This window comes from Nicotiana tabacum, chromosome 19, assembly GCF_000715075.1.
Source record: "Nicotiana tabacum cultivar K326 chromosome 19, ASM71507v2, whole genome shotgun sequence".
NCBI classification, from domain to species: domain Eukaryota; kingdom Viridiplantae; phylum Streptophyta; class Magnoliopsida; order Solanales; family Solanaceae; genus Nicotiana; species Nicotiana tabacum.
In genome coordinates, this window is record NC_134098.1 from 43,403,706 (window position 1) to 43,431,535 (window position 27,830).

Below are 27,830 nucleotides of genomic sequence, written 5' to 3' on the forward strand. Positions count from 1 at the left end.
TTTTGATGATATTTTCAGAACAAGTCTGGTTTTAGATTGGGCTTTTCCTCAATGTTGATCAAAAATCAATAAAGATAGCACCACGACAAAGGGTCGCCTCTTGACTTTCACACCACACCCAGTACACCTTCTCCGATCTTCCTCATAAAATTCCTTCTTATTTGATAAGACAAAATCAATGGCTGGTCTTGGAATGGAGAACGTCTAAGACTGAGGGTTTGAGTTTCCGATCAGTGTGAGTTTTGGCCAGGGATGTAACACATTTGAACTCGGGTATGCCAGATTTTTTCATTTTTTAAAAAGCACAAATGGCAGAATAAAAAAGTGAAAAAGAAAGCAAAAACAAATCTTTTGGAAAACAAAAGTAAAATGACGTGAAAAATAAGGTGTCACGCGTAAGATGCACTGCCAGCTTTAAATCTGGGGCAAAGTTAAAGTGTGCAGTTGAAAAAAGGGGACAAGTTTGAGGGGGCATTTATGTATTATCCCTATTCAAAAACCAAATGGCAGCAAACATAAACAAAGTGATAATTAAATGTAGACAAGATGTTACCTAATCATGAATCCCAGACAAGTGTTGCTTAATCATGAAAATATATTACTCACCCTGAAAATTGACAGTATACACATACATAAACTTCAGAATTAAGAGAGTATTCAAAATAATTTTTCCAGTCACGAAGAATCATAACCATTTATAAACAATTGAAAACTAAAACACTAAACTAATGTAAAAAATGGAAAAATGCTAAAATTTAGACAGACATAAAACTTGCCATGATGTAGAAAATTGAGTACTAACTTTACGTGTGAAGGAGAAGTGACAAGCCAAACTGGAGATGCTTGTAGAACCCGCTTGCCAACTCCATCAAGCATACTTTCAATCATCACCAAAGTTGAAAATACATGTCTGTACGTACTCATTTTCTTTATCTACATACCTCGACCAAAGAGGCCGAAATTGGTTCATTGCAATATCGAGCCATGGTTTCATATTCCTATTGAAGTGGACCTCTGAAGCATTATTGATCTCATCCATGCTAATGCTTGGATTGTAGCCAAGCCCCAAAACATGCCAAGACTTATCAAGTGGCTTTGTTGTCGAGTAAAATGTGATAAAAACATGGAGGCAATGTACTCAATTTCCATAATGTCTGATTTTCATTCTGCAGATATTAGCAGCTCTATTGGTCAGAATGAATATACTTGCAGTAAAAATAGTCCTGGAACAAGTAACTTAAACCCAGTGCAGAAATAGGACAATATGGCTGTTAACAATATTTACAAACCCTAGAGTGTAAGCACACGCACAATTTGGCGAAGCACAAGACATCTGCAAGCATTAATGGGAGAGGGAGAGATATATGCTTAAAAGAAAAGAGTATGACTGCAACTAAATCTAGAAACTAAGATATTTCAAGAAGATAACTGCATCTCACCGTGGTCTGCCAGTAATGGTACTCCTCAGTGGACTTCTCCCTCCTCCAAGCATCTAAGTCAAAGAAGTTCATTCCATAAGCCCAATACATGTCTCTACACCTCCATTCACCTTACCATCCATATCTATCTTCCAGAGGCCTGTCAAATCCCTCTGAACAACTATATCATCGTCCAAGAACAAAATCCTGTGCAACTTGGGGTACATTTCGGGCAAATAGAATCTAAGGTGGTTTAAAATTGGTAGATACTTGGGGTTCCTGAATTTCATATTATTGGCATCCTTGGTTGCATTCTCAAGCTTATTATTAAAGTAAAACTGCTGCATCTTTGCAGATTCAAGTTGCTTAAGTACTGGGACATAAGAGGAGTTCAAGAACTTATAATCTTCAACAGCCTTCACTTCACTCCGCTGTAATCTTTCATCTTGAACATAACTTGCATAGCCCCAAAATTCATCTTATCAGTCACGACATGGAACACGTGCTGCGATGGGTCTTTCGAGTTCTTTACAGCTGAGTCACCACGACTGAAACAGCCAGCACATTATCAGAGAGAAGTGCATACTGATAAAGCTTAGGATCCCCAAACTCCAATGGAGTAGACTTCCCATCATCTACATACTTCTCTGGACGCGCAATTCGTTCATCCATTAACCTCATTTACAAACAATGCAGGCTCTTCGGAATAGACTTTGCAGCGATCAGGCTAGAAAAAGTGCCTTGTTTAATTGTCTCTGTTAATTGCTCGTTGACTGCAAAAATAGTGTCGAGTGGCTTTAATTCGTTCCTTCACATCCTTCTCAAACTGCCTAAGCACCGATCATCAATGGACTTGGCATCTGACTCAAACAGCACACGGTATGGAGGTTTTGTGACCAGATACGTTAAGTTGCTAGATAACTCGGCGAATACTCTGCCAAGTTTGGAGTTTTCAAGCTTCACCTTTCTAGCATAGGAAGCATAAGCCAGAGCCAAAGCGTGGTGGTCATCTGCTTGCTCCCTGATCTGATCAAGCCTTGGCTTCAAAGGATCCGATTTCAAACCTAGAATCGACCTATGGTACGATCCAAATCCATACAAATCATTCGAGAAACCCTATTTAAACAAAAATCAAGCAATTAATACATACAAATGCACCAATAAATGCATAATTTCAGCCATAGATAAATGCACAAATAAATGCATGCAAAAATTCAAATTACAGCATAGAAAATGAAGAGCAACTACAATCACTAATCAAAGCACGTCATTTACGAGATGATAATAGACAATTAAAGTTTCTAAAATTTATTCTCTGGGTGACTATGAGAGAATAAATAAATTACAGTAATATATTTTTTTTTAAATCAACGTAAGCATCTATTTCATGAAGAAAAAAGTCATAGAAGGAGAAATGCGAGGGGGTAGGACTTACGAGGCGGTGATCGGAGGTATCGTCGGAGGAGTTGAAGAGAAAAGAGGAGAAAGATAAGAAAAGGAAAACGGCAACAGTGAGAGAAAAGTGAGTCCAGTGGCTCGAAATGCGGTGCCTGAAAAGCCAATTCTTCTAACAGAGAGTGGCGGGCAGTTCTGAGAGAGAAAAGGAGAAACTGGGGGAGAACAAGAATAGTGTCGTTAATTGTTTACTAACCGATGTGTTTATCTCGGGTGTGTTTATTGTTCTTCTTTTACTTGCTCGTCCTTCGATTTTATTTTATGTGAACTAGCTTCAAGGGGCACCAAATTTTAAAAAGAATTAACATTTGGAATTTTATGTGAACTAGTTTCAGGAGTAATTGATTTTGTAGTTCTTTACAAATTTATTTTTAGTTTTATGACCCTACTTTTTTTTCTATACATGGTAGGTTTACTTTTATACATAATAAAGAGATCTAAAAAAATTATTTTTTTAATTTTAAAACTATAAAGGGACATGATATACAAATAACACCTAGTTTCAATAGCATCAAATTTTTAAAGAAAATAAACACTGGGATTTTGGGATCTTAAGCATGCTAATACATTTCGAAAACTATGAAATATGTTGCATTTTTAATTATAAGAAAATATTATTCCGTTTAGAACAATCTACAAAAAAGTGTCCTATAAAATTAAAGTCGAACATATACTTATTTATTTATATAGTATATTTAGGAAAAGGTTACATATCTGATTTTATGATCCGTAAACAATAGAGATTCCTAAATGAAAACATATACGAGTATGTGAGAGAAAGTGAGGAAGGAAGCAATCTAAGAAGGAAAGCTCCTATCTATCTCTGACGAAGGGGCTACTCTAACAATTCTACAGCACACCTTTCTAAAAGGATGTAAAAGCTTTAACCTTTTTATATAGCCAACAAGGAGGTAGGAAAATACACAATTGAATTTATGATTTTGACTAAAATTCTATATCTTGACCACTGCATACATTGTCCCTTGGGGTTTAATACTTCATTATAGCGTTTAAATGATTTTATACTCTCACATTTATACATCTTAAAATTCAATCTAAGGATCATAATGTATAATATTCTAATCAATTACATAACTCAAATTCTACATCCAGGATCCTTAAATTTCTTATGAGGGATGCATGAAACTTAAGAAATTGGTCGAATATCTATAGTTATTTAAATTAGACCGAAAAATTTAATGTAGACTAGGGTAAATACAATTGTAACGTACAAATGATACATATATGAACCTAAAATGAATTAGGCCAAAATTATTGTGTCATCTTTGGACTCTACAAAGGAAGTAGAAAAAAATTTATTAATTAAAACTTTATTGCTATAATTTCATAGTCATGGACTCGAAGGAAAACATAAGTACTGTTGCAATACAAGTCATTTGTAAATCAATATTATTTGTTTTTATTATTTTGAAGAGTGCTTTTGAAGTGATGGATGAAAATAATGCACTCTTATAATAAGAAAGAAAGGAAAAAAAGAAGAGAATGCAACCAGTTTTTGAAATTTAAGGTAACGAATGCTAGCGCCCCTAACGGCAACAGAGAAGCCTTCTTAGTTCTTACTGAACTCTGGTTTCTTGTCTTCACACCATATAAAATTTGCGTCCAATTTCTTTTCCAAGGGAAGTAAGAACAACTCATAAAGTAATCAGAGATACAGAAAGACGATGATGTAGAAGATGAATGTAGGAGACCCAGAAAAGGTGGAAGAAGAAGAAAAACAACTAGAAGTTGAAAATGGTTCAAGAAAACATAACTCAACTTCAATTTCCGCTGGTGGGGAAAACGATTCCCCTCAAGAAAATGTTATAGAAATTCCGCTCGAGTATAACAATATTGTGGTCTGCAAACTTTTATGTGAAACTGATGTTAGAGAGTCATGTAGTATATCGATCGAAAAGAAGGATGCTGAAGATCATTTCCCTCGTCTTGCACCAGGTAATTCCAAGATGTTAGAATTTGAAGATCTTCGTGGGAACCACTTCAGGATGGAATTTGTGTACACAAAATTTGGAGATTACTATCTTAGAACAGGGTGGGAGAGATATAGGGATGAACACAAGTTGGAGCATGGGGATGTGTTATCTGTTTATAAGATAGAAATACAAAATAAGTATCTCTACATAATTGATTGTAATAAACTGATCCCAGAAGATGTACAAGATGATGTACAAGACAATGTGCAATTGGTCATAACAAAATTGATTGCTACTCTACAAGATCCCAAGTATGTTTTTCCATTCAAAATTTTAATCATAAAGCTGCTATATTCCACTTTTCTTGAATCTTGAATTAGGCTAATGAAGAGAGTTACGTTGTAAATTCATTCTTTTTTGCAGTACATTAATAGTGGAAGAACCAGTGATTGCTAAGAATTTACGCTATAAAGATCTTTATGAGAATTCCAATGGCATATGGTTAGAGCTACCAAAGAAAGAAGTAGAAGAGAATCTCCATGATCTTCCTCTTCCCGAAGTAGGAGGACAAGTAACTCTACCTTTATTTGATCCAATTGGAAAAGAAGTTATACAAATGGAATTGATGCATACTGAGCAGGATGAGTACTATTTTGGAGGAAAAGAATGGGAGGAATATGCAGTAAAGCACGGCTTGTTAATTTTTGACACCGTCTTTGTTAACAAGGTAACTGTCAACAGAGATGAGGTAAATCCGAGTGCAGAATGTATTTGGGAAAAGGTCATTGATCAAACAGACAAAGATAATCAGCTTGTCAACAACTCTTATCACTATCAAATCAGTTATCAGCTCAGATCCGTGAAACCCAACAAGAAGCCAAAACATGAATTAGGCCAGACAGAGAATACTACTTCAGCACCTAGTTCTACTACAACTACTAACGCTGGCAATAGTAACAACACAAAGGGTAAAGGTGTAGCCATTCCTCAAAGTGAGCCAGAATATGATAGTGATGATGCCTATTGGCTCTTATACCGCGATTGATCATCGAGTCATACTAGTCTACTGGGTACAGTGGATTGCACTTCATTATAATACATTCGTCCAACGGGATTAGCCCACAAACTATGTAGTTTCATACATTTTCAGTTCAGTTTCATACTCAAACGCACAATGTAGTGTGTAGATGTTCATGCTCAAATCTTTTACATGTTAATCTGCTGTACTCTCATTTTTGTCATGTTATTGGTGAACAGGCAATTGACATGTCTAATATTTTCTACGTTCTTTTTGATAACTACCAGAGTTTAACTTGGGAGGAAGTTTTGCAACAGAAAACCCTGCTTTCTTAAAATGTTACTTAATTGCTAGTGTTTTCTTTCTAGTTACTTTTAACTGGTCAATTTATGGTAAACACTAACAACAGTTAAAATAAAACACGAGACATGAGTTCTGTTAGGATCGGGAACCCGGGTAGTGTGTAATTTAGCCAAACAACGGTATAATGACAATAACAAAGACAATGGAAGTTGATAATAACGGCAATTAAAGAATATAAAGAAGACATAAATTTAACGTGGTTCGGTCAAGGTGACCTACGTCCACAAGCGGACAGGAGCAATTTCACTATACCAACAAGAGTACAAAAGAGAGTACAAAATTAGAGTAAATACTCTAATTAATCTCAAATACCCCAAGAGAATAACCTCACAAGATCACTCCAAAGAAAGGGTTTACACAAGTGTTTCCCAACACTCACTCTCTTACAAAATACTCTATAATGAAATAAAGGAGGAGAGAGAAAGACAAGAGTGAAAAGCTCTTGAATTGGTGTGTTTTCAAATGAGGAGAAACTCTTCTATTTATAGCAAGAAATCCTTGGCCTAATAATGGATATTATGTCATGGCAAATGTCATGATCCACAAATTTGTTATAATGGATATTATGTCATGGCAAATGTCATGAACCATAAATTTATTATAATGGATATTATGTCATGGCAAATGTCATAAAAATTTGGTCATATTACAAATCTACACCTTGGCCTAATTTCGGCTTATATATAGTAAATTTGCTCCACCTTCTCCGCAAAAACCCCAATGGGCAAAATAATTCTTCATAAATGCCAATCAAGTTCAGGCAAAGCTTGAACTTGGACATTAGAAGAGGTTTTGTGAACATGTCAGCAGGATTGTCTCTAGTGTTGATCTTCTGAACAAAGACTTTTCTTTCCGCAATGGTTTCTCGGATGAAATGATACTTTATATCAATGTGCTTCGTTCTCTCATGATACATTTTATCTTTAGTCAAGTGAATGGCACTTTGATTATCACAGAAAATGGTAATACCACTTTGGTGTAAACTGAGTTCCGCAAATAGACTCTTCAACCATAAAGCTTCTTTGATCGACTCGGTCACTGCTATATATTCTGCCTCGGTAGTAGATAAAGCTACTACATATTGTAATGTAGCTTTTCAACTAATAGCGCAACCACCGATGCAAAATACATAGCATGTCAGTGATCTTCTTTTATTAGGATCACCTGCATAATCTGAGTCTACAAAACCAACCAAAGTGTTAGTATTTCTCCCAAACTCCAAATATGTATTTGAAGTACCTCGCAAGTATATGAGAATCCATTTCATAGTATGCCAACGTGCTTTACCAAGGCAAGCCATATACCGGTTTACCACGCTCACTGCTTGTAAAATGTCTGGACGTGTATAAACCATTGCATACATAATACTGCCGACTGCACTGGAATAAGGAACCTGTGCCATGTACCTCTCTTCTTCCTCTGACTGCGGGGACTGGGCAGTTGATAACTTAAAATGAGCAGCAAGAGGGGTACTAACTGGTTTAGCATCTTTCATGCCAAACCTCTCCAAGATTTTCTCCAAGTACTTCTTCTGGGTCGGAAATAGCCTGTTGGCTTTTCGATTTCTTTTGATCTCCATGCCAAGGATTTTCTTAGCTGCTCCCAAATCTTTCATCTCAAATTCACTTTTCAGCTGACTTTTCAAGTTGTGAATTTCTGTTAAATCCTTAGCAACAATGAGCATGTCATCAACATATAATAATAGGTCCACAAATGAACCATCATTTAACTTCCGAAAGTAAACACAACTATCATACATGCTCCTCGAATAACCATAACCCAACATAAAAGAATCAAACCTTTTATACCATTGTCTTGGAGACTGCTTTAATCCGTACAAGGATTTCTTCAACAAGCAAACATGATCTTCTTTTCCTTCAATTTCAAATCCTTCGGGTTGATGCATGTATATTTGTTCTTCAAGTTCGCCATGTAAGAAAGCTGTCTTAACATCAAGTTGTTCTAATTCTAAATCATACATGGCAACGAAGGCAAGCAAGACACGAATAGAGCTATGTTTAACAACAAGTGAGAAAATATCATTAAAATCAACTCCTTATATCTGACTATAGCCCTTTGCAACTAATCGTGCATTATACCTCGCATCTTCAACCCCTGGAATGCCATCCTTTTTCTTGACGACCCATTTGCAACCAACAATTCTTTTTCCTGATGGCGGCTTCACAAGAGACCAAGTACCATTCTTGTGGAGAGACTCAATTTCTTCATTCATTGTAATCAGCCACTTGGCTGAGTCAGCACCAGAAACTGCTTCTGAATATTTTGATGGTTCTCCAATTTCTTCAGTTTCCTGTGCAACTAAAAAAGCAAATGCAACATAATCTCCAAACCTTAATGGTTGTTTACCTTCTATTCTTGGTCTATGTTTGGATATAGAATACTCCTCTTTTTCTGGTTCAACTTCAGGAGTCTCAACTTCAGGAATTTCAGTTTCTGTCTCAACTTCAGGAGTTTCAACTTTATTTTGCTCCAAAGTTGATGAGCTTGGCTCAGTAAGAATGCCAATCTCAATCTCCACCTGGTTCTGTGTACTCTTTCCTTTATCTGTATTACAAGAACTAGAAGACTCTTTTCTAGAATGTAACATAGAGGATTCATCAAAGGTTACATCTCTGTTAATTATAAATTTTTGTGCCATAGGATCAGGATACCATAGTCGGTATCTTTTCACCCCATATGCATACCCAAGGAAAATGCACTTTTTAGCCCTTGGCTCTAATTTTTCATCATTTACATACATGTATGCAGGGCAACCAAATATCTTTAAATCAGAATAATTAGCAGGAGTACCTGACCATACTTCCTCTGGAGTCGTAAAGTTCAAAGGTGCAGAAAGAGCTCGATTGACAATATAACAAGCTGTAAAGATAACTTCTGCCCAAAAGGCGTTTGTCAACCCAGCATTTGAAATCATGCAACGAGCCCTTTCCAAAAGAGTTCTATTCATCCTTTCTGCCACACCATTTTGCTGAGGTGTCATTCTCACAGTACGGTGTCGAGCAATTCCTTCATTATTAAAAAATTCATTGAATTCATCATTACAAAATTCCAAGCCATTATCTGTTCTAAGCCGCTTAACCTGTTTTCCTGTTTGCTTCTCAATCAAAACTTTCCATTGTTTGAAATTTAAGAAAACATCACTTTTATTTTTCAGGAAATAAACCCAAACTTTCCTTGAATAATCATCAATGAAAGTTAACATATACCTGGCACCACCTTTTGATGGGGTACGTGAAGGACCCCAAAGATCTGAATGAATGTAATCCAAAGTACCTTTTGTTCTATGAATCGCTGGAGATTTGAAGCTGACTCTTCTCTGCTTTCCGAACACACAATGTTCAGAGAACTCCATATTTTCGGTACTTTGGCCACATAAGAGACCTCTTTTACTGAGGATGGAAAGACCTTTTTCACTCATATGCCCCAATCGCATATGCCACAGTTTGGTGATGTCAGAATCTGATTTATCTGATATTGAAACTGTAGCAACACCTGTAACAGTAGATCCCAAAAGAGTATACAACGTACCAGATCTGCGTGCTTTCATGATCACAAGAGCACCATGAAAAATTTTCAGAACTCCACCTTCACCTGTGTACTTGCACCCAAGAGATTCTAGAGTACCCAAAGAGATGAGATTTTTCTTCAAGTCAGGAACATGTCTAACATCGGTGAGAGTTCTCACCACATCATCGTGCATTTTGATTCGGACTGTACCTTTTTCAATAACTTTGTAGGCAGCATTGTTGTCCATCAAGATAACTCCACCTACAATAGATTCATATGTGGTAAATAAATCCCGACTAGGACACATATGATAAGAACAACCCGAATCTAAAATCCACTCATTGTTAGATTTGAAACTATTATTAGTTGCTAAAAAAATAGTTCTCTCAGTCTCATCAGCAGCTACACTTGCTTCGGCAGTGTCAGTATTTTTGTGCTCATTTTTCTTTTCTGTATGCTTTTCTTTATTTTTTAATTTAAAGCATTCAGAAATAATATGACCTTTCTTATGACAATATTTGCACATGACATTTCTGTATCTGGATTTTGACCTTGATTTAGGTTTCTCACTATTTGAATCTTTCTTATTGGATCTACCTCTTATGAATAAGTCTTCCCCTTAGTTCCCACTAGTTTTCCCAGTAATATCTCTATCTATTTGTTCTTTTGATTTCAAAATAGATTTGATATCTTTATAAGAGATATTATCCTTTCCATAAAGTATAGTATCTCTTATATGTTTAAACGACTGGGGTAAGGAAACAAGCAATAACACAACTTGATCCTCATCTTTGATTTGAGCATCTATGTTACTTAAATCCATAAGAAGAGAATCAAAAGTATCAAGATGAGTGAGTATAGAGGTACCTTCAGCCATACGAAAAGTGTAGAGTTTTTGCTTTAGGTAAAATCTATTTTCTACTGTTCTTTTCATATATAGGGTTTTAAGCTTTTCCCATATGCCTTTGGTTGAGTTTTCTGCTGCAACTTCACGCAAAACCGCATTTGAAAGATTTAAAATAATACCTGCTTTTGTCTTTTTGTCTATGACGGCAAACTCCTCGTCCGTCATTTTATCCGGCATCTTCTCTTTTCCTTGCAGTGCCAAATCTAAGCCATCCTGAATTAGGATAGCTTCCATCTTTAATTTCCACATTTCGAAGTTTGCACTTCGGTCAAATTTCTCAACATAAGACTTTGTTAGAGTCATTTTGGCTATTTAAACTAACCCGGTTAGATCTGGCTCTGATATCAATTTGTTAAGATCGGGAACCCGGGTAGTGCGAAATTTAGCCAAACAACGGTATAATGACAATAACAAAGACAATGGAAGTTGATAATAACGGCAATTAAAGAATATAAAGAAGACACAAATTTAACGTGGTTCGGTCAAGGTGATTTACGTCCACAAGCGGAGAGGAGCAATTTTACTATACCAACAAGAGTACAAAATTAGAGTAAATACTCTAATTAATCCCAAATACCCCAAGAGAATAACCTCACAAGATCACTCCAAAGAAAGGGTTCACAAGTGTTTCTCAACACTCACTCTGTTACAAAATACTCTATAATGAAATAAAGGAGGAGAAAGAAAGACAAGAGTGAAAAACTCTTGAATTTGTGTATTTTCAAATGAGGAGAAACTCCTCTATTTATAGCAAGAAATCCTTGGCCTAATAATGGATATTATGTCATGGCAAATGTCATGATCCACAAATTTGTTATAATGGATACTATATCATGACAAATGTCATAAAAATTTGGCCATATTATAAGTTCTTTAGGATGTGCTCGACATAAAAACAAACACTTGGGGAATGATTTAAAATGGTAAAGTTTTTTTGGCGGCAAAGAGAACTATATGAAATATGTAGATTTGTACTGCCTGGTCTAAATTTATCTGGAAAACGTACACGTATTAGACTTCTTACATTGTCCCTCGAGTTTGTCTAAGAGCTCGTAGCCAATGAAAAATTTAAAATTAAGTTGTTCGGAAAACGGAGTAAATCCAAGATGCCAACTTGACACTTGCCAATGTGATGATAGACTCATATTTTCTAGTTTACTCGAGAAAAATATATAGTATAAGTAATACAGTAGTTCCCAATTTTCTAGTTTACTGGACAATGCATGTTGAGTTATCTATCCTTAAAAAAAAAAAAAAAAAAGGGGGGGGGGGAGGGGAAGGGATATTTGGCCAAAAGGGCATAGCTGACCTTACCAAAGTAGTTAACCAGATGCATGTTGATCTTGCACTAGCAATGTTATTATTTTATTTTTCCTCCCTTATGAATATGTTTTCGTCCTTTTTTATTTATTCTTTTGCAGAAGTATTCTCTAAATTAGCTGGAAAATGCACTCTGAGGTGGCAAAATACCCGTTCCATAGTTAAAAAAGAGTTTGGATTTAAGTTAAATATACTGTGAATGGACAAAAAAATTAGTTTGAGTTCTAATTAAATATTGACGGCGTAAAATATACTTACACAATCAGATCATTTATAAGATAATAATAAGTAAATTTTTACGATAGATATTAAGTAATAACCCATATGCTAAACTATACTGATAGTTTACAAAAAAATTAAACTCAAAACCAAACTCAAACCATATAGTTGCATGTATTTACCTTTTAAATAACCTAATTCAATAAATATTTTTTTACCATTAGTATACAAATATTAAACTCAAACCAAACGACCCCTTAATTTACCCTTCCCCCATTTTTATTTTTGTAATGCAGTCTTACAAGAAGAAAGAGAAAAAAAAAAGAAGAGAAACGAAAAAAAAAGAGAGAAAAGAATGCAACCGAATTTGTAACTAACTTGGCGCCTTAATGAAGTGCCTTATCGAAGAAAAACAGTAGCTAACTCCTCTGGGCAACAGAGTGGCCTTCTTATTGAACTCTGTTTTCTATTCTTCTTCAACAAATAAAATCTGTGTCCAATCTTTTTGAAAGGAACCAAGAACAACTCATAAAGCAATCAGAGATATTACGATTTCCCTCAAGAAAACACTATGGAAGCTCAGAACGACGATCAGATTAATGTATTTGTCAAGTTTTTATGGGAAACTGATGTTCATAGCGTGTTGATCTCAAAGAAGTATGCAGAAGATCATTTCCCTCGTCTTGCACCAGGTAATTCCAAGATGTTAGAATTTGAAGATCTTCGTGGGAACCACTTCAGGATGGAATTTGTGCACACAAATATTGGATATTACTATCTTAGAACAGGGTGGGAAAGATATAGGGATGAACACAAATTGACATATGGGGATACGATATCTGTTTATAAGAAGGAAAGCCAAAATGGAAATGATACAGGATCAGAAGATTTGGGTGATCAGGATTTATATGTAATCTTTTGTTGCAAACTGGTTACGAAAGATGAAGAGGACGTGAGATTGATCATAAGACAATTGATTGCTGCTTGGCGAGATCCCTAGTACGTCTTTTCCATTCCCAACTTTCTATTTTCTTGAATAAGGCTAATTAAGAGAATGGTGTATACTTTCTTTTGCAGTGCATCAATAGTGGTAGAACCAGTGGTTGCTAAGAATTTACGTTATGAAGATCTTTATGAGAATTACAATGGCTTACAGTTACCAAAGAAAGAAGTGGAAGAGAATCTGTATGAACTTCCTTTTGAACTTCCTCTTCCTGGATTAGGAGGAGAAATAACTCTACTTTTATTTGATCGAATTGGAGAAAAAGTTTTCCCAATGGAGTTGGTGCATACTGAGCAAGACCAATACTATCTTGGAGGAAGAGGAATATGGAAGGAATATGCAGCTAAGCGTAAGTTGTTAATTTTTGACACTGTCTTTGTCAGCAAGGTAACTGTGAACCGAGATGAGCTAAGTCCGAGTGCAGAATGTATTTGGGAAAAAGTCATTGATCAAACAGACGATCAGCTTGTCAACAACTCCTATTACTATGAAATCACTTATCTGAGAACTTCATATGTGAAACCAAATACTACAACTGGCGATCATAACAGCAAGGGTAAAGGTTATGGTCATTCCTCAAAGAGAGTGATCAGTATAGGATACTAGTCTTCTATTGATACTAGTCTATCGCGTACTGATCGGAGAGCTGCACTTCATTGAAATACATTCGTCCATTGGATTAATTAGCCACACTCTAAGTGGCTTCAAACATTTTTCATTGCCACAAATTGTAGTTCTATAGATATTCATGCTCAAATTGTTTAGATGTTAATATTGCTCATCTTTTCCTGTTCAAGTACCCTCCAAATCTTTTCTGCATTATCGGTGAACAGGCAATTGGTATGTCTAATGTTTTCTACATTCTTTTCTGATAGCTAATTACCAGACATTTGACTTGGGAGAAAGTTTTGCATGCAGCAGAAACCCCTGCTTTCTTAAAATGTTTATTGCTAGTGTTTTCTTTTGTAGTTATATTTGACAAATTTACCATTAAATGTTGCTACATAGTATGCATATTGATTAGCTCCCATTTTTTCTAGTTTACTGGACAATGCTTGTTGAGTTTTCCAAGGAAAGAGAAAGCAAAAAAGTAGGAAATATTTGGTCAAAGGGTCTAAGATGACTTTACTAAAGTAGTTATCAAGATTAGTAATATGCGTTATCTTCCACAAGCAAAGTTTTTATTTTTATTTTCCTCCCTTATGATAATTCTTTTTTGTCTTTTTTATTCGATCTCTGCTAGAAATTTCTCAAGTTAGCTAGAAAATGCACTGCAAGGAGGCAGAATATCGTTTCCACATTGGAGTATATAATTTGTGCCTCTCACCATAGTTTGAGAGGGTAAATTGAAGTGCAAATCCTTTCTAGCTATATTATACCAAGTATATATATATATATATATATATATATATGAATCATATTATTTTTTCATATATAAATCATCACCATGTATTTCGCTCCATTTAAGTCGTCTCGATCCTATACAATCAAACAAGCTCAAATTAATATAACATGTTTCATTTTTTTTAGGTTGATATTATAATTTACTAGGAAAAAGAGCTGAAAGAAAACATGATGGCGAAAAGGAAACAAGGGAATGAAAACAATTAAAGAGCTTCCAGACTGCCAAAACATAGACTGCTATAAGTGTTTTAGGAAAAACTAGGGTCGTATTTCATGCTGCCAAATATATAGTTAATATATTCTATGGTGTAGATGTCCCACCTCTATGCCTTATGATAACAATTTATCTGGCATTATGACTTTTTACCATCATATGTCCACGTACGTACGAGAAAAGCTTATTCAATTTGTTCTTTAAAAGAAAGAGAATCTAAGGAAATGGTTAAATGTATAGAAGTTAATTAAGAAAGTGAACGTATGCAGTTAATTAATTGGGAAGAATTAATTATAACTTAATTACTCTTTTTATTTTTATGTTTTCCAAATATAACGTTACTACTCGGTTCTTGGGAGTTATTCAACTTCTGGTGAATTACGAGGCTCTCATGTCCTCTGCAACAAACTTGTCAAGACCATAATCTTGAGAATTGTGGCCTTTTGATAAAAAGAAAAAGATTATTCCTCAGACAGTTGAGATGGCAGTGGTAGTAATCATATTCCAATGCATTATATTCTTCTTTTTAGAGAAATTTTATGAGTTCTTCTTCAATTTCTTCTTTCGTTGATGTTAACTCCACTTACTTTTCAGGGTCTTTTTCTTAGGACAGTTTCGTGTGCATATGGAGTAATTCTATGTTGCCTCCTATTTTTTGCAGGTTAAAGTCCCCTTATTTCTTTATTGTTTTTCATTTTCCCAATTTTGGTTTTAGGTAAAGAAATTAATTTTAAAAAAGGACCTTTGAAAATTTAGATGATCTATTTCTACTTTCCCCTAAAGATTTCCCCTTTAAATCTTCATAATGTATAGTTGTCTATTATAAATTAAAGTTGTGTTTCTTACAAACTATTTGTGGTTCCTGTAGGAGGACATGGAGTTGATGGAGCAGCTTATAATTACAATGCCAGTACTGAAGTAACAACCTTATTTTTGTAACAATCTTTACTTGTTAGCTTTAATGTAATACAAAATATATATACACTAAAGGGTGATAAACTTATTAATTTTCATTGTCATTAATATCAGTGCTTGGCTGAGCCTCAACGTGTTCAATATAAAGGAGGAAAGCTGAGAAACCCTAAATTTGAGCTAGGGTTGGATGGATGGACATCTTATGCAGGTGCCAGCCTTGAAGTAAGACGGACTTTTTCGGGGAACAACTTCATGGTGGCCTATAATAGGAGCCAGAATAATGAAACTTTCTCCCAACAAGTTTATATGGACAAAGGGAAATATTATACATTTTCAGGTATTTACTTGTTCATGAATTAGAATGGCCTTGGACCAATGGTAAAATTGTCTCTGTATGACTTATATATAGGTCACGGGTTCAGCGACTAATGTTTGCATTAGAGTAGGTTGTCTAGGGTTGAGGCCCTTCCCCGGATTCTGCGTGTCAATGCGGAATGCTTCGTACACCGGGTTGCCCTTTATTTGTTCGGTTGGTTGGTTATTATGAATCCTTTGTCTTTTTTCTTTTTTCTTTTCCAGCTTGGGTGCGAGTTAGTGAAGGAAGTGAGACAACGGTGTCTGCTGTAATAACAACTCCAGGAAATTCAATGAGGGTTATTGCCTCTGGAAATGCCTATCCTGGTTGTTGGACCATGCTTAAAGGAGGCTTTCAACCTGAATTTTCTCTTCTAACTGATCTCCATTTCCTAGTAAGCCCTTACATCTACTTCTTAATCTGTTTTTATAAATAAATTAAAAAATCGCATTTACATTTACTAGTGTGACCAATTTCACATTTACATTTTATTTGGAGTAAACTTTTATACTCTGAGTGTAAAAGATTTTTATATTATTATCATGTCACTTAAATAAGTTACAAGTGCTTCTCTATATCAAGCATTAATTGATTAGTAACCAGTATAAGATGGTAACTGACATCCCATAATAATTATTCTGGTTTACTCACATGTTTAAGAAAATTATCATTCATTTTATATGAAAAAGTTTACTTTTTTACTAAAAGTACTTAATACTTTTTTCAAAGAAAACTATATAATTGCTAAAACAACTATGTCCCCAAATTTGGGGCCTAAAACAAGTGCCGTACTTGCTTCAGCATGGAGCTGGCACTGGTTCCATTAGAGATGAGTAAGTGTCTTTTCACACAAAATGATTTTCTGCCTGAAGTTAATCAAAAGTGAACGATTTTGCAAATTTAAATTAAAGGACTTTTTATGTAAATATTATTTACATTGCTAGTGCGTATAACTTAAACTACTAAGTTTCTTCTCCTCTACTAGATTAATAGATAAAACTAGTCATAATGAAACTTTAACATGTGCATACAAGTTGACATCTCTGGGTACTAATAACTTTTGTTATTTCAGTGTTACAATAAGACCGTTGAATTTTGGGTGGATAATGTTTCCCTGAAGGAGTTCAACCAAACCGAATGGCGTGTTCACCAACAGAGAGCCATAAGGCGGGTAAGCTATTTACACGTCTATAATTTTATTATTCCCTTTGACTCGTAAAAAAAAAATAAAAATTAAAACTTGTGATCTTAAAAGGTTAAAGGGTAAAAGCTTTATTGGATCGTTACATTTACGTGACTATAAAAGATTTTTACTAATGATAAAATGGAAGTTAAAAATTAAATAATTTCCAAATATAGGAATGTTACTAATAAGAAAAGTGTGTTAAGGGAGGAACTATATATATTATTGGGGATCTAAACGTGTCTCGCTGATGTTTCTTATATGAACCATATGGTATGCATATGCAAAAAATGTATAATGAATCAAACTCGTCTGAAATATGGTTGTCTGGACTTGTGCAGGTAAGACAGAGGAAAATTTTGCTGCAAATAACCGACAAATTAGCAAGACCAATCCGGGGAGTGAAAGTAAACATCAAGTTCAGAAAACCTGTTTTCCATGTTGGTTGTGGTGTTACAGATACTTTCGTCAAATACAAGAAATATCAAGAATGGTTTCTTGAAAAGGGTTTTACAGCAAGCGTATTCACCAATCAAATGAAGTGGTACTGGACAGAAAGTCGTCAAGGAATAGAAAACTACACAATACCAGATGCCATGTTCCAATTCTTCAAGGATCATGGGATAGCAATTAGAGGCCACAATGTTCTATGGGACAAACCTAACATGAATCAGCTTTGGCTACACGCCATGACACCCAAAGAGCTTTTAGCTACAGCCGTGAGGCGTCTGGCCTCTGTCATGGCTCGATACTTTAATGATATTTTCGAGTGGGACGTTGTGAATGAGAACTTGCACTTCCATTTTTTCGAAGATAAGATTGGACCACAGGCTTCTGGGATGTTTTATCATATAGCCCATGTCATAGATCCTAATGCAACTTTATATCTGAATGAGTTTAACACCCTTGAAATTCCAGGAGATATATATGCAAGTCCACACAAGTATATTAAAAAGTTTAGAGATATCAGGTCATATCCAGGCAACGAGAACTTGACCATAGGATTTGGACTACAAGCTCATTTTCCTTCAGGAAAACCAAATATGCCTTACATACGAGCTGTCTTTGATTTTCTCAGTGAAACCAAAATGCCCATTTGGCTAACTGAAATGGATGTTCAGAACACCACAAATCAGGTACCAACCACTGCTTTGTGCACTGGGCTGCCATTTTCTCTTCTTAAGGTCAGTCCTATATAGCAATTTTTGTTGACAAAGAATATGCTATGATGTAACAGGCAGTTTACTTGGAAGAAATAATGAGAGAGGCATTTGCACATCCAGGAGTGGAAGGAATGATAGTGTGGGCACCATGGAAGCCAGGAGCAAATTGCACTGGCTTATGCTTGACCGATGACAATTTCAAGAACACGAGAGCAGGAGATGTTGTCGACAAGCTCATGGCAGAATGGAAAACGCCCGAGCTAAATGGGAAAACTAATTCCAAAGGACTTTATAAGTATTATGGTTTTCTTGGAGACTACACTGTCACACTTTATGATCCTTATTCTCTCAAGCAAATCATCAGGGAAATTAAAATTACAAATAAGGATCAAAACCCAGTACTAATCCCTATTTCTATATGAGAAAAATTAACTTGTATCGATACATAAGATGAATAAGAAATGTATATTATTACATTCTTAGGAAAATTTATTAATCCCTCAGTTGTTTGTATATTCTAATTCTAGTTGGGAAATAAAGAAAATGCGATTTGAATAAGTGACTAGAGATATAAATTGCGGTGGAAGTTGAAAACCATATTCATTTTAGAACTCTGATCGTCTCTCTTTAGAAGATGCTAACATATACTTTCGAATAACTAGACGCTAAAAAAAATCAAGAAATTCAATATGTCGAAAAGTGAAGAAAGAAGTGGAAGAGAATGTCCATGAACCTCATCTTCCTAAATTAAAGTAGGAGAAGAAGTAGCTCTACCTATAATTGGGAACAGTTTTTATCCAATGAAATTGGTGCATAAATAGTGAGGAGGATGAATACTGTACTATCTTGGAGAAGGATGGGAGGAATATGCTGATAAACACAAATTGTTAACTTATTTCTTGACAAGGTAACAGTGCAACCAGGGGCGGCTCAAACGCACGTAGGGCCTAAGGCGAAAGTTTAATATGGGGCCTAAGTATATATAATAACGTTATAATATATATTTTTATTTAAAATCTATTCTAGAACTATTGGTGCCAAGATGGTTTTGAATAACCGGGTGCATATTTTCTTGTTGACATATTTACATTTAAAAAAAAAATTAAACAATATGTACAGAGTAAAATTAATAAAATAATAAATAACAAATGAAAATAACACTAGAAAAAGTTAGAATAATATTACCCAATGACCGACTGATTCAAGAAGTTTGAAGACTTTGATTTCAAAATATCTAGTTGTTGCCTTGTTGGAGTCTCGGAGAAAGAAAGAAATCTAATAGAAAGAACTAAGAAGGTGAACATGAATAGAAATGAAGAAGATATGTCTTCTAGAATATGAAGAATGAAATGAAATTGAAAAGTTGGGTTGAGATTACTTGGGAAGAAGAGTAAAAAGTAGAGTTGTCAAATTAAATCAAAGTGACAACTATTTTTCTATTGTTTTAAGCTTTACTTTATTAATATATCTAAAAAAATTTCTTTCTTTTTATATATAAAGTATAAAAATACTCTCTCTCTCTCTATATATATATATAGTTTTTTTTTTTTAAAAAATATATATATATATATATATGAAAAATCTATAAACCTATAAAATATATATTATTTTTAAAAAATGGGGCACCCAAAATTCTGGGGCGTAAAGCCCCAGCTTTAGCATACACTATTAGAGCCGCCCTGAGTGCACCATGATCATCATCAGCTGAATCAAACTTCAACTAGTACTATATATAGTCAACTCCTACCAATATGAAATTACATACCAGAGACGTGGCACTAAACAGAGACAAGGATAAAGGTAAAGATGTAGCTGTGATTCAGAATAAGCAGCTGATGATCCTTTCTGGTTGGCCGGTGGCACCGATTTTTTCATTCCATAGCAGCAGTAATACATTCAATGTTGTAATACATCAATATGTTAGGACTTTATCAGTAAGGAGATCAATACATTTTTAGTCTTAAAGGTTTCATACTCTCACAGTACTCTGTAGATACTCATGGTTGCTCTGCTCATTGGTCATGTATAGTTTGCCCATCCAATGCAAAAATTGTTCAATTTCTTTCTTGAATTAAGATGCAATTGATATGTCTGCAGCTATGCTTATTTATAGTAGTTCAAACCAATTGCAACTGTAGTTTGTAGATAATCATGGTTTCTTACACAATAATCTGCTGTATCAATCTGAGTGCCCTCCAACTTTAATGTAAATCCTGCCCTCCCTCCTTTTTCGAGATGGATAGATAATATTTACTCTATATCTATTATTTCAAAGTTTTGTTGATAGCTTAGCATATTGTAGTTTGAGTAACAACTATCCAAACAAGCTGTTTAGATCTTCAGTCGTAAACACAAATGGGATAAAGAGCCATGTACAAGCACTTCGACGGGAAGATATACTAATCTACTTTTACACAAAACATGAAGCACATTTCTTCCATCGTATAACTATTTATAGCCAATGAAAAAATGACAATCAAGTTATTTCGCAAAAGGAGTAAATGAGAGATCGAGCCAAGTGAAAAAACTATATATTGAAGAGTGAGTCATTTATCAAATTCTAACATCAAAATTCACATGAAGAGTGAGTCATTTATCAAATTCTAACATCAAAATTCACATATATTTGTTTTATACTATTCTGTTGAGTGTTTTCTATACATTTATCATCCAACGGTTACTCCTTGACAAATAACTGTAAGGGTTGCTTTCAACGTATTACTACTGGATTTGGCACAATAAGAGAGAGAGAGAGAGACATCCATTGACAACCAACAAACTTGATGAGCAATAAGAGATACTAGTATATATGCAAGCACAATAAGGTTCTGTCTATGAGTATGAAACAATAAGGTGTACTGAAATCTATTTTCATACCACTATTCTGTTTATCTATCAAACTCCAATACTAATGGATGAATGGATTATTTCTAGCTAGCTACTGTCTATTACAAATATCACTACTGCACGTAAGAGATCCAGTTTAGTCCTCACCACTACTGTCATCTTCTTGCTCTGTTGCAGTATTTCCAGGGCCTCTCTCAATTGTGATTTCATACTCAACTTCAACGTCCAGTTCAGCTTTGCCTATATTTTTAATTTCAATTTGCTGGTCTTCCCCAGCAGCACTACATTCTACCACGTCCTCTGCACAGATGGTGTCCCAATCGTGATCCCCAATCTTATTCACTGCAGCAAAATCCACTTCTTCTTTTACTTGCTGCTTGCTAATTGTTATCTTCTCAATAATGATGGTGTCTGAATTTTTCAACTTATATTCATCCACATAGTCATACCATTTTCCTCTGAGATAGTATTTTTTGCTTTGAAGCACAAATAACATGTCCCACTTTTTCCCCTCATGATCAACTAAAGTTAGTGGTTTTCCTTCACCACCGTCAGCAGGTGCAGAAATATGAACAAGGATTTTGTCTTTGACTTGTTTCGCTGGGAGTTTTAAGCCACCGCCAATGCCACGTCTAAGATCATATTCTGTTAGTCTCTTGGAAAAAAACTCTTCTCGTTTTGTAGATGTACTCATTTTGCCTCTGCACATACATATACACAACAGCAAATCAATCTAAAATGTAATACTTCAAGAATCACAGTCGGATAATTATCAAACAAGAACAATAAATAGTATATACCCAGAATTGGTGAGTTGCAGAGTATGATCATCAATCCTTTCTTCATTGACGATGATTGTTTCCTCATTCCTGACTTCCTCCAATATTACTCCGTGCAGTATATCTCTGGGGTCCGCTATAGCATCAGTTTCTTGACCACTTTCTTTCATTTCAGATACATTCTTGATCACTACAATTAACAAAAACCATGTGAACTAACTCGCATACTTTCTTAACATGCACCATTATTCATATAAAGAACGTAACATGGGTCTTTAAATTGGAAAATTAATAATAATCAGAAATGGAGTGACGTACTTAGATTCCATTCATTGATTTGGAGAGAACCAGCAGTTGTTGACTTCTCAGTAGTGTTATGATCTTCTTGATCATCATCAGACAGATTCTGATGGATTGCCTCTGTTACTGTGGGCGCCATTGTTGCATCTCTTTCTCTATCAACTTGTTGCGTTTGAGCTTCTTTATCCCTTTGTTGATTAGACATTTTGAACTTCTTGATTCTTGCTTCTACTAAATTCAGAGAGAGAGAGAGAGAGAGAGGAGATTTACAACTTACCACCACTATTTATAAGCAAGATAGCCAGCCGCGCGCATTATCTCGAAGTGCCTCGTGTGATAACTAACTTTTGAACTTTTATTAGTTTTGGCTTTTCTTTTTTCTTTTTTATTTTTTTAATGATCATAAACTGAGTTAGTTTTTTTTTGGTGGAAAAAGTTACAAGGTTTTCGAGTTATCTTCACAGAATTTATGTGATATTTATAGCATTTCATTTTATGATCATTTTTTTTGGAAAAATATACAAGGTTTTCGAGTTATCTTCAGAGTAATTATGTGATATTTATAGCATTTCTAGCACAATGTAAATATTAAATATTACTCTCCTTGTCCCAATTCATATGATATATTTCCTTTTTTAGTTGTCCATAAAAAATTACCTTTTTATACTTAAAAATAATTTAAAATTTAAAATTATTCTTTTATCCTTAATATAAGGATTGCTTTAGATCACAAATTAAAAAAATATTTTTTTATTAAACTCCGTGTGACAGAGGGAATACTAGCTTGTGAGATTGTATAACCCAATGTACAGGGAGGACACATTGCATGTGCAGCATCAAGAAAACGGGAGTGGGGAAGGGGGCTATATATTTTGAGCTTTCAACCAAATTTACATTTCCAAGTGTTATGCTACATATATATAACGGTTAGAAGTAAATAAAGACTTACCAACGTGTTGCCACTAATTGTAACATTTTGGGATCTTTTTATACATTTGAGGTCTTAAAATCACACGAAATTTTCATTTTTCACCGAAGATAAAAATGTTTGGTTGACTTAAATATTTTGGAAAACATTTTACTCATGAACTCATTTTCCTTCATGTTTTCCCAAATCTTTTTTAAAATTCTTTTTCAACCTTCCCCACCCTATTCCCTACCCCCACGCCACCCCTATCCCACCTACCCACGCCCAACCCCCATCTTAAATAGAAATATTATTAAGAGTATATCCTTTTCATGTTGTAGATAGAGTATTTTTATTATTTATTTCAATAAAATGAGTATTTTTTTTTATTATATAGAAAAAATATTTTCTTAGGTACTTTCTTTTCATTATGTAGAAAATGTATTTTATTTCATTTCAACAAAATAAGTATTTTCTTTTAATGTTGTAGAAAAAGTACTTTCTTTTACAATCATAAAAAGAGTATTTTTTTTTGTAATGGAACACAAATTTCAACGTTGATTTTGCGTGAATAAGTAAAGCATCACATTAGCTCATTTGAATTAGTGTGAATTTTTAAAAGAATAATTAAATTCTTGAAGAAAATAGATTCTTGATGTGTATTTGGGTTGGGGTGGGGTGGGGCACATGAAACATGAGGATTTGGGAAAAATAATAGAAAATATTTTTGGAAAAAAGTTTTTCATTCATCAACCAAACATGGGGAAATAAGTGATAAAATTGCTTATTTTCTAGAGAAAACATTTTACTTTATTCCAAACACACCCTTAATTGCGTATTTTTCAGTATCTCTCTCATTTTCTTTTTGGCGGAAGCAGGTGTAAGAAATACAAGGTCTAACTTGAAGAAAAAGGAGAGATCATGCACTGAAGAAGACTGGATCCGAATTTGAGGGGGTACAGTAGAGAATTATTAAGCAAGTTTTGTTTTGTAATTTGTTATATTGAAGTGAAAAATAATAAAGAGACTTCAAAAGTACATAATTTGGGACTATTCGGAGGGCTCTGCAGTGCCAGAAGCTACCCAATGGACAAAACGAAGACTCTCTTGTGTATCTGTTACTCCTATTATTCATGGACTTGAAAATTAACAAACTCCTTATATTTTATAGAAGTATATTATTATTAAAGATTAACCGACCAAAATTTTAAAGACATGTCAAATATTTTGTGAATTCACAAAAAATTGAACACGTCTATCTCAGGGGGTTATTGTCATAAAGGAAAACTTCAAGACATGAATGAAATTGGGAAGTAAAGAAAAGTGAGGGTACACCTCGAACTAGAGCTAAAAATAACGGTGAAAGTTGAAAAGCATATATATTTCTCTTCAGAAGAACATAATTCATACGTAGCATACTTTCTAAAGCAAAAATTTCAAGAATTTCAGACTGTCTAAAATGAAAGACAATTCAGGGATCCGTGAACCGCTACTGGAGAAAGAGAAGAATGACGACTCCCATTACATTCAAGTTGATGACATGGCGGCCAATGAAATCTGTGATAACTTTCAAGACATTCACCTCTCTGAAATATCGAGGAGTGCTTCTCTGAAAATCTCAGACTCCAAGTATGTTACTTACTCGTTTTCAATTTTCATCAGTTTTGAATAATTCCCATGTTCTTTAATTTAAACCAGAACCAATCTAGTACTAGTAGTAGTTAATTTCAATGATCTGATTTCCAAGAACGAAGTAGAAAATTACAATTCTTTTACGAAATGAATAAGGTGATCAAGAAAGTGATGAAATACCATTTAATCAAATTGTAATTAAGAGCTATTTATGTATAATTCCGATTGATGCTTCTTCTATTAATGGCAGAGGTAATCCATTGGGAACTGCGTGGGTTTATAGAGATGAAAACGGGAAACTGTTTCTTGAAAAGCAATTAAGCGAAGGTGATATTACTGGTCAGTTAAAGATTCCCAGGAGACTGGCGCATTATTTACAGAGTCTAGAATTACAAAGCGTTAATCTTGGGGAACAAGAATGCGAAGTCGAATGGGAGAACTTCGTACAGGAACATCAGTTGAAACCTAAGGATTTGGTAGTAATTGAGATTTCAGATAACCAGAGCCTTCGAATCGACTAAATTTCCGACCAGAGAGCCATTGACAATCATGTATTAGTCAGGCGCTTGTCTAGAGGTGAAGTCAAAGATCTCTATCTAAGGAAGTTGAGTGAACAGTATTCCTATTGTGGTACTGGATTAATTGAGATACAACCCGTTGTTGAGATGAAATTATGTTTTGAAAATGCTGATAGTGTAAAATTAAAGCTACCAAAGAAAGAAGTAGAAGAGAATCTAAATGATCTTCTTCTTCCTGCAGTAGAAGGAGAAATACCTCTAGCTTTATTTGATCCAGTGGGAAACAATATAGTGGAGATGAAACTGATGCATAATGAGGAGGATGGATACTATATCAGAGGAAGAGAATGGAAGGAATATGCTGTTAAACATCTGATACCTTATTTCTTGACAAGGTAATTGTGCACCATGATCATGAGCTGGAGAATTCAAATGCACAATTTTCCTATCACTATGAAATCACTTACCAGAGAGGAAGCAGTAAAGAGAGAGAGAAATTAGAGATAATAAAAAAGGTGATGATCAGTCAGAGTATGAAGGTGATCTTGAATCTTTCTTGATGATGAGGACTACGTGCACAAATTTGCATTACATACTGAGTAATAATTCTTTCATCAAATAGTACTATTAGAATTGAAGTAATTTTTTTTTGTTTTTGCTTGTCAACTCGTGTCGATCTGCTTCATAATTGGTCAAGATCCCAGCCAAAATGTTGTTGCCTTTTTCTATTACTAAATCCCTATAGCTCTCTCACCCTAAAACTCGATTTGCATCGCTACTCGTATTATGGTAAAATGATCAAAAGGAATAGGACGATAGAAAAGCACTTTGGGGATTTTACTTACAGGGAAATCAAAACGATCTCTTAGAGTAAAACACCATTGCATGGAAAATGACTTTAATTTGTTCTATCGTCATGACTAACAATTCCAAGTTGCAGGATCCATCCGCAAGATAACCATTCAATTTTTTAAAGATCTAAAGCACAACTACTTAGCCATATGGAAATTTGGAAACAAAGTTATTTGGCAAAGAGTTTAACTACTTCGATGTACTGATGTTGTAAAAGAAGTACAAACCGTCTTTAATAAGTGGGACTGGTACATAACCTGTAATATGAGACAAGCTACCTGCAACGGCTATTAAAATACAGTGTAGAAATTACACTATTAGCAATTTAGCATATAAAAACGAAATGGATTTTTTGGAAGTTCGTGGCTGATTGAGGCGTGTGGGCTGAGGTTTTTACCCTGACAGTGGCGCGGTTTAGTGTGTGGATAGTGTATAAGGTGTAGAAAAAGGGAATCTTACGTAAATATACCAAAAAAATATTATTTACCAACAACTAGTCATTTTAGTCCTGCTACCAAAAATAGCCAAAAGAATTACTAAGGATATACAACATTCTAAAAATATAGGCAAAGAAAGATTTTGTTTTCAATGTGTATTGTTGCAATTTGTTGAAAACACATAGATGAGCTAATATACAAAATTTGACGAAGTGTAAAGGTGAATTAGACTAGTTTGGTATCAAAATTCATTATCGATGATATACAATACTAAAAAATAAACAAAAAGAATTATTTTCAATGGATATGGTTGGAATTTATTGAAAACCTATAGATGAGGCAATATATAAAATTTGAGCAAGATTGGAGGTGATTTGGACTAGTTTGGTATCAAAATTCGTAGTTAAAATCTAGCTTAAAAAATTCTTCTGTAACACATATATCACGCATGTATCTCATGCACAGGTATACATGGGCATACATGTGATACATATTCGATACACATATGATACATATGTGATATACAAATGATACAGAGTGTGATACACATATAATATTTTTTCATATTCATCTTCTACTTCGAATTTTCATTTCAAACTACCTCAAAAATCCACAAAATTATCCCAAAACTCAGATTCAAACTCTTTAAAATGTACCAAATCTATTACAATAATACCCATTCAAAAGAAGCAAAATTTTAACTTTTTTATGGCTATAAATAGCTAATTGGTTAATATTGATAGCATTTGACTAATATTAGTAATATTTTATAAATTGATCAAATTTTATAATAAGTTGCTTATGGCGGACATAGCTGGTAGTTTCCTTAGAAGAAATATTAAAAGAAATTAAAAAAGAAAGAAAGTTGGAAAATTTAGTTTTTAGAAAAGGGATCCACATATGACACTTGTCTAATAATAAATAGTCTTAAACGTTTTCTTGCTGTGAGGCAATGGAGCTACACACTCATACGAAAGGGTTTATTTATATGTAAGCAGCTGAGTTGAGGTGCTACAGTGAAAAAACTGAAATCTGGTGCAAGTTTGGCTGGCTAGCCGTTTGCTTTTTTTTTTTTAATTGTTTTTGTGTGTAGTGCGTGCACGTATATACCATGAGAATTTCCACTTGACACCCATTTATATATGCTGCAATGGAAAAG

At 34.5% G+C, this 27,830-nt stretch overlaps 2 protein-coding genes, 1 long non-coding RNA gene and 1 pseudogene across 3 annotated transcripts; 2 read left to right on the forward strand and 2 right to left on the reverse strand.

The window, feature by feature from the left end:
* Positions 1 to 613: 613 nt before the first annotated feature.
* LOC107777383 (galacturonosyltransferase 8-like) lies at positions 614 to 3,850 on the reverse strand (annotated as a pseudogene).
* An 11,316-nt stretch (positions 3,851 to 15,166) lies between these two features.
* On the forward strand, positions 15,167 to 15,701 carry LOC142173336 (uncharacterized). Its single transcript, XR_012703096.1, has 3 exons — positions 15,167 to 15,273; positions 15,378 to 15,444; positions 15,652 to 15,701. It is a non-coding gene; the product is annotated as an uncharacterized LOC142173336 (long non-coding RNA).
* A 119-nt stretch (positions 15,702 to 15,820) lies between these two features.
* Positions 15,821 to 18,882, forward strand: LOC107777388 (endo-1,4-beta-xylanase 5-like). The gene is made up of 5 exons (XM_016597394.2): positions 15,821 to 16,035; positions 16,278 to 16,447; positions 17,126 to 17,224; positions 17,578 to 18,372; positions 18,474 to 18,882. The coding sequence occupies exons 1-5, from the start codon at positions 15,951 to 15,953 to the stop codon at positions 18,819 to 18,821; spliced, it is 1,497 nt and encodes a 498-aa protein (XP_016452880.2). The 5' UTR covers positions 15,821 to 15,950; the 3' UTR covers positions 18,822 to 18,882.
* A 2,419-nt stretch (positions 18,883 to 21,301) lies between these two features.
* Positions 21,302 to 22,556, reverse strand: LOC142173865 (uncharacterized). The gene is made up of 3 exons (XM_075239755.1): positions 22,344 to 22,556; positions 22,047 to 22,215; positions 21,302 to 21,947 (listed from the first exon to the last, which is right to left on the reverse strand). The coding sequence occupies exons 1-3, from the start codon at positions 22,528 to 22,530 to the stop codon at positions 21,383 to 21,385; spliced, it is 921 nt and encodes a 306-aa protein (XP_075095856.1). The 5' UTR covers positions 22,531 to 22,556; the 3' UTR covers positions 21,302 to 21,382.
* Positions 22,557 to 27,830: the final 5,274 nt, after the last annotated feature.